Here is a 7,868-nt window from a genome sequence, read left to right on the forward strand (position 1 = left end):
AACGCTTTCATAAGGTTCTTTGATTTTTTTAATTTCTTCTTCTAAATTTTTAGATTTCATTAAATCGTTTTGTGCAAACATTTCAATAGGTGGAATAGTTTTATATTCAATGTTTAAAAGTTGGTGTGTTATTTGCGAGTAAGGAAAAAATATTTTTTTTATAAAACAATTTTTAAACTCTTGATAATCAGTTAAATTATTAATTTCAGGATGAAAAGGTCGTAAATAATGCAACATGCTATTAACAATTCGATCTTGAGCTTTTTTGGATAACATACTACTCGCTTGCTCCAAAGAACAATTCAAAAGTTTTAAACTATCAACAATTTTAATATGTTTGCCAACGCAAATAATATTGAGTTTACTAACATTTTTAGAAATAACAAAAACATCTTCCATACTACTGTATTTTTTAAAAGCGTTAAAAGGTGTTTCTTCAGATTCGCCCAAATGTCCGTATAAAGGAATATCCAAAATTTTTTTTAAACCTTCTACAATCATAATACGGTTATCAAAAGGAGCATTGTGAGCAAAAATAGGACAAGATAAATGTTGACTATATCTTCCTAAATTTTTATTACAATAATCATGAGCTAATCCATATACTTGTCCTGAAAAATGATCATGATCGATGACGAGATAATCTTCAAAAGAAAGGAGTAAAGCTTCGCATTCTTTTAAAACTTTTTCTTTATTTTTTTCGTCTTGAACGAGATCGCTTAGCAATATCTTTTTTTCAAATTGAGTATTAAAAGAAACCAACATGCAATGAAACCATAATTTGTGAAAAGGTTGTTTAAATTTTTTCATAAGATTTAAAAATAGAATAGGATCACTATATTCACCACATAAATGGTGAATGCACTTTAAAAAAATTTTGTTTAAAAAGTAAGCATCTTCTAACAATTCAATGTTGACGTTTTCAAAGTATATTTTAAATTGTTTTTCAGACATGACGAGTGAAGCTAATTGTTTCATATAATCAACAAGTTCATCACTATCAATTCGAACATAATCACTCAACAAGCCATTAGTAGCTCGTATGTGTGCAAATTTTTCCCACCATCTACAGCAAATATAATATAAAGTAGATACTTTGAATAAATCTTGTATTATTTTTTCAGAATCGTTGTTGATTAAATAATTTTGTACATCGATGGGTAACATGAACAATTCTAATAAGCCTATTCTTTTAAACATCATATTAACCACTTGAATTCGTTTATCGTCATAAATGTGAAATTCGTTATGATTTAATCTTTCAATTTCTTGAGGTGATAGTGAAGTAGAAAATTTTATTTTTATAAATATCAGAATAACGAATTTTATCTGCTGGATATCTGCAAATAGTACATAAAGGATTTTCTTCGTCCTATATTAAATTTCTCTCCTCTAATGTTATATTTAAATTTTCAAAACGAGGTAAACAAATTTTGTAAACAAATCTTACCAAAGTATCCGCCAAAGCAATTAAATCGTAAACTCTCAGTTCCATTTTTAGTTTTTCTATATTTTCACAAGAAGAGTTTCATTTTTCCCATAATATACGTCTATGTGTTTTGTGAAGTAAAGAAACTCCTTCTTGAAAATAGGAAGGTAAATAAATTAGAGGATTTCTTTCTAAACTTTCAATCGTATTTTCATAATAAAAAATCCATTGTGTGATAACATGTCCTTGCTCATCCAAACCAAAACACTCTTTTGCTAATTTTTCGCTGATACATTGAATAACAATGCTGTGACAATGATAACTCAATTCAGATAAAGGTTTAACTTTTAAACTCGCTTTGTCTTCTGATTTTGTAATACTTGTTTCACAATCAAATGTCATTAAAAAAGGAAATATATTTCTGCTAGCGCACATAAATGATTTTTGAGGATCGTAATGAGTAATACGCTCGCCATATATAAATTTATCAGGTTTATAATAACCTTCACATTGATGTTCACGAGTAAATTTTTGCCCACATTCTGAACAATGAAAAAGAACACGTGACTGATAAGCATAAGAAAGTACACTAGAAAATTTTTCATTTAACATGCTTATAGCATGAAAAGAATTGTCTTTTTGAAAAACACAAATTTTTATAGTGTTGATTGTTTTTCTACGTTCATTAGCTTTTGTTCTTTCGCTTTCATCAACAAAAACTCTTTGAGAATCTTGATCTTCTTTAGTAATGTTTGCGCTTTCATATACTACTTTTAATAGTTCTGTAACAGTACTTTTATATTGTGATTTTAATTTATCATGTAGTAAACGAATTTTTGTGTCATTTTTATTAACTGCAAAAATTTTAACATTAATACGATCATAAGTATTTTCGTAAGCAAAAGAGTGACACAAATCTAACAAAGTTTTAAAAGACATATTTTTAGATTTTTCTTTTAAATTTTTTAAAACGTTTTTCCAAGATGTAACATTTTCTTCGTTTTGATTTTCAAAAAGAAGTTGTAAAATGTTTTCTTCAGATTGTAAATCGGAATTGTTTTTTTCCAAAACTTTTTGATTCCATTCTTTAATTGTACTCACATTCCATTCTCGAGCCAACAAAGAAATAAGTAAAGCAGAATAAAAACATAAACCAGGTTCAAACAAAATACTATAATCTAAAAACATTTTTCTTTTTTGTTTATAAGATAATTTGGTATAAAAAAGACCTTTATCTGAATTTTCCCATTGTGTAATAGAATGTGGTCTATACCATTCACCAAACCATTCGTCGATATTTTTTTGCTTTTCATTTAAAATTTTTAATTTATTTTCCTTCTTTTTTTGTTTAACTTTTTCATAATATTTTTTATTGTTTGCTTTCTTTTTTGTTTATCTTTTTCATAATATTTTTTATCGCTTGCTTTCTTTTTTTTAATTTGATCATCTGTCATTTCCATTTTTTTTTTATAACCGCTCAATTCAAAATCTCGTAATTTCGTCATTGATCTTTCAGATAAATTACTTAGCGATTTGACTTTAATATTACACAACCGTAATAATCTCCATCCGCTTTCGTTTTCTAAAATATTAAAAACTGCTCGAATATTGGCGTCTTGAATAAAACGTACATTGGTCGGACCTTCTAAAGGTTTTATAAAGTAAACTGGCGAATTGTAACATCGCTTCATTATTTTACAATAACCATCTTGAATAGATTTGCAACACAAAGTAACAATGTTGTAACCAATTAAAAAATTTTGAAACAAATCTGCAAAAGTACTACTATTTTTCATTTCAATTTCAAATCCTTCCAATGTTTTTTGTTCTACATGGTAAACAATTTCATCAGGGGTTTGCGTTTCATCATTAAGTTTTATTTCTTCGACAATATCTTCATCTTTAAAATCGTCTTCAATATAATAAAGAAGTTCTCTATACTTGCTATTATTACTAAATTGATTTTCCTCAGTTTTAATTTTAAATTTCATTTTATATCTGAAAAAAAAATTTACATGTATTTTTTATAATATTCAATAACATCAGAATTAGCAGTTAAATTTTTAAAAATTTTTCGTAATTCTGTTTTTTTATTTATAATAATAAAAATATCATCTTTATAACAAACTCGTGATAAAGCAACATAATAAAGACTATTATTAAAAGCGTTTGAAGTAAAATTAATAACTGCTTTATTCATTGTACTTCCTTGCGCTTTATGAACGGTAAAAGAAAAAGCCAACTTTAAAGGTAATCCTATTCTCGAACCCACAACTTCATGAGAACAATCTAAAAATTCTTCTTTTATACATTCAATTTTAACTTCTTTTTTATTCATAATTACCCAAACAGCATTATTTTCAATCAATGTTACCACTCCCATAGTGCCGTTACACAAACCTTCTTCGACATTCATATTTCTGACAAGCATAACAATAGCATTTATTTTAAGATAAACAGCAGCTGGAATTTGAAACGTGATTTGAACCTTTGGATTTTTGATTACATTTTTAGCATAAAACCACCTTCCTTCGTTCTTTATGTCGTTCAATTTGTTATTGTTATAAGTATCAACTTCAATATTTTTAAAAAATAATCTCGTGTATTTAATGTTGATGTTTTCATCCTTTTCAAAACAACGATCCATAAAATATTCGATAGTTTGATCAGACACTTGACCAAAACGTATTTCGTTTAAAGCTCCAAAAAATTGAGCATCTTCTTTTTGTCTGAAACATTCCGTTAAAATCAGAACATTGATCATGTATTGTTGCCATATGTTTGATTTAAATACAAATTCACCTTTTACTGGAGGTAGTTGTAACAAATCACCGCAAGCAATATCTTGTATACCTCCAAAAAGTTCATCATCGCATTGTTTAATCTTACAAGCTAAAAAATGCAATAAATTAAAGGTTTGAGCGTTAAGCATTGATATTTCATCAATAATTAAAACATCCGTCTCCAACCATCGTTTTTTCACTTCAGGATGCATATGCTTCATATAATAATCTAATGCTTTTACACCTGTTTCAATACCTGCAAAATTGTGTATTGTCATACCATTTAATAAATAAGCTGCTTTTCCCATACTTGCTGTGATATATATTGTTTTGTAGATTTGTGTACTTTGAGCAAATTAATTGACAATATAACTTTTTCCACATCCAGCTCCTCCACTAATAAAAAATTGAGACCTTCGTTGAGCCATTGAAATGCTTTTTGTTGTTGTAAGGATAACATTTTTTTATTTGCTGAAAAAAATAAAATTTATTTTGAATATAAATACATAATAGCATATTTTACAAAAAACATCATATAAATAATGTTTGCATCCATCTTTTTTTCTAATCTAGATAAAAAACCATCATTGTCAAAACCAACATCTTTGTTCATAAGTAATAAAAATCGAATAGCTAATGTTTCTTCTTCATTAAATACTATTGTTCGATGCTTTATTCATTTTTAACACTTTTATCAATTTTTCATTATTTTTACTAGACATTTTTCATTTTTGCTAAAAATAATAAAAATTTAATCTATATATAATTCGTGTTTACAATTATTTTTAGAGTACTTTTTAGAATTATTACATTCATTTCTTTAAATATAAATAAAGTTTTTTTGCAAATCAAACACATATTTTCTTTACATTCGCACAAACTCAAATTAAGAATTTCATTTTTATAATACTTGAAAATGTTCTTTAATAAATTTTTTGAAAGTCCTGTTTTCTTTGCAACCATTTTAATATTATTATTTTCCATTTTATTATGTAATCAAAAAAATACAGTAAAATGTAAAAAACTCTGTTTGTCGAATTAGAAAAGGTGACTTTAAAGAAGAAACAATCGTCGATCAAGACAACATCAAAATTGTTATGAAAAACTATTTTTTTGTCAATAATTCCATTTGATATTTTGTTTTGAGATCATTGTCGAATATATATCTTTTTACTTTTTCAAATTTTTTTTGACAAGATTTGCACGACTTAAAACTACAAGTAACAATTTGACATTCGTTCATTGAGAGCATGCATTTTTCTATTTCACCACTTGAATCATATTGAGCAACATAATCTAATAAATCATCGAAATCAATATCTTCATTCTTTACTAAACGATATAAATCAAATTCTTCAAAGGTTGTTTTAGATATTTTTTTATTATGTAACTTAAAAAATTATAAAAATACAAATTAATCAAATAAATTTCTAATAAAACTGTTGTTTTCACAAAAAATAATTTCATTTTTTTTAAATACACAATCTGAACGTATTTGTTCCAAAAGACATTTACAATTACCCAAATCACTTATTTGATATTTATAATTAAAAAAAGTTTTGTTTAATTGTTCTATTGTTAAACCAATCTTTATAGAAGCTTTTAACATCATATCATAAAACTCTTTTACTTTTTCAGACGAATATATACAACTCATACAAATAAGTTGATCATCATTATAGTCTAAACAATCACAGTTAGCCAAAATATTAATTGATTCATTTTGATTTTCATAAATTTCCAGCAATTCTTCTTTTGATAAATCAACTTTTTTAGATGCTTTTAATACAATTTCTTCGAGTTTTATTTGCATTTTTTTAATATGTAATCTAAAAAACAAATTATTCTGCCAAAGATCATAATTCATTTTTTTATTATGTAATCTAAAAAACAAATTATTCTGCCAAGGATCATAATTCATTTTTTTATTATGTAATCTAAAAAACAAATTATTCTGCCAAAGATCATAATTCATTTTTTTATTATGTAATCTAAAAAACAAATTATTTTTCAATGTAAAAAATATTTCAAAAATATATACGATATGCTTTTCTTAAAGCTACATGAATAAAACCAGCATTTATATTACAAAGTCCACAATGGGAAGAACAATCACATTGAGCAATTTTACAAAGAGCAACATATGTATAATCGTGTTGTTTACAAATAACATAAAGTAATTCTTTTAAACAGCCAATTTTTTTTGAAACTATTTCACAAATTTTCAAATCATCTTTATTGATAAACTGCCAAGGATCATAATTCAAAGAATCATTTTCAGAATAATTTTTTACTCGCAATTTTTTCGGATTTATTTCTCGAATTTCTTTTACAAACTGATCAAACTGTTTTTTAGTCATTTCTTCACCATCAAACTGTTCTTTACTCATTTCTTCATTAACAAACTGTTGTTTACTCACAAATTTGAACAAGTCGAGTTTCATTATTGTTTTACTTTCATCAATAATCATATCAATATCTCCATTAGCATTTTTAATAAAATCCACTTCAAGAATTATATCCATGTTATTATGAAATCTGAAAAAAATTTTTTTACAAATAATTATATTTGATTATAATTTTCAAATATTTCAATTACTAATTCTATAATATTTTCATCGCGAATGTATTCTCGAATGCATTCATTATTTGTTTTACAAGATTCGCAAATATTAAAATGAGTACAACATTCATTCGAACAAGAGTCTATTTCTTGCTTTAACCACTGCATATATTGAGTATTATAGTGAAGAACAGCTGTTTTTATCAAAAGTTGAGTAATTAAATTTTCAACTTGAAATTCAAAATCTGCCATTTTTTATTATGTAATCTAAATAAAAAAATTACAAAATTATTTTTGGAAAGCGTTCATTACATATACAAGTTTAGTCTTATGTTTACAACATGAACAAGTTTCTAAATAACGAAACGATGAAATTGGTGGTTTAATAACACTGTTTGAAGATCGTACTACAAAGTTTGAAGAAATCACTATATTATTTTCCAATTAATTATGTAAGCTAAAAAAGAATTACAAAAAAATTTATTGACAATTTTATCAGTAATCTACAAAAGTATTCAAATATTCCATCGTATTCAAAAATGATCGTTGCAAATTCTCTCGAAAAATTAACAACTTTTCAGATTCGTTTTGATAATAAAAATGATTCATTATTTCCTTGTTAAATTCAGGAACATTTTTTTAAATGAAATCAAACATGAGCTCATCTCTTTTATTTTGATTCTGCTTTTTTTTAAGATTTTTCTCTTTAAACTTTTATTATAATTTTTATTATTCTTATATAATTTATATACTGCTTTCATATAAATTTGTAAAGTTTTCATTCTACCTTTAAAGCAATCTTTCTCACCAGCTTCTCGAATTAATTTAATCATTTCCTCATTAGCTTCTTTTACACTATCATTATCAAAGTCTTTATCAAATCGAATAGCATAAATACCATATTTAACAAAATCGTTGAGAAATTCATATTCAGAAGCAATATTAGGGTTTTTTTTATCAAGCTTTTTACCAATTTTTAAAAATTCTCCATATTTTCCATATTTAATATCTGTAATGAATTCCATTTTTTATTAGTTAACCTAAAATACAAAAAATCTTTATAAAAGCATGCAAATGTAAAAAATACAAATAT

The 7,868-nt window shown here is 25.2% G+C and overlaps 1 protein-coding gene across 1 annotated transcript; it reads right to left on the reverse strand.

Moving 5' to 3' along the window:
* Nucleotides 1-3,440: 3,440 nt before the first annotated feature.
* LOC136075808 (ATP-dependent DNA helicase PIF1-like) lies at nt 3,441-4,490 on the reverse strand. Its single transcript, XM_065789246.1, has one exon. It carries the CDS (start codon nt 4,488-4,490, stop codon nt 3,441-3,443), a length of 1,050 nt encoding a protein of 349 aa, XP_065645318.1.
* Between the last annotated feature and the right edge of the window lie 3,378 nt (nt 4,491-7,868).

This window comes from Hydra vulgaris, chromosome 02, assembly GCF_038396675.1.
Source record: "Hydra vulgaris chromosome 02, alternate assembly HydraT2T_AEP".
Taxonomy (NCBI): Eukaryota; Metazoa; Cnidaria; class Hydrozoa; order Anthoathecata; family Hydridae; genus Hydra; species Hydra vulgaris.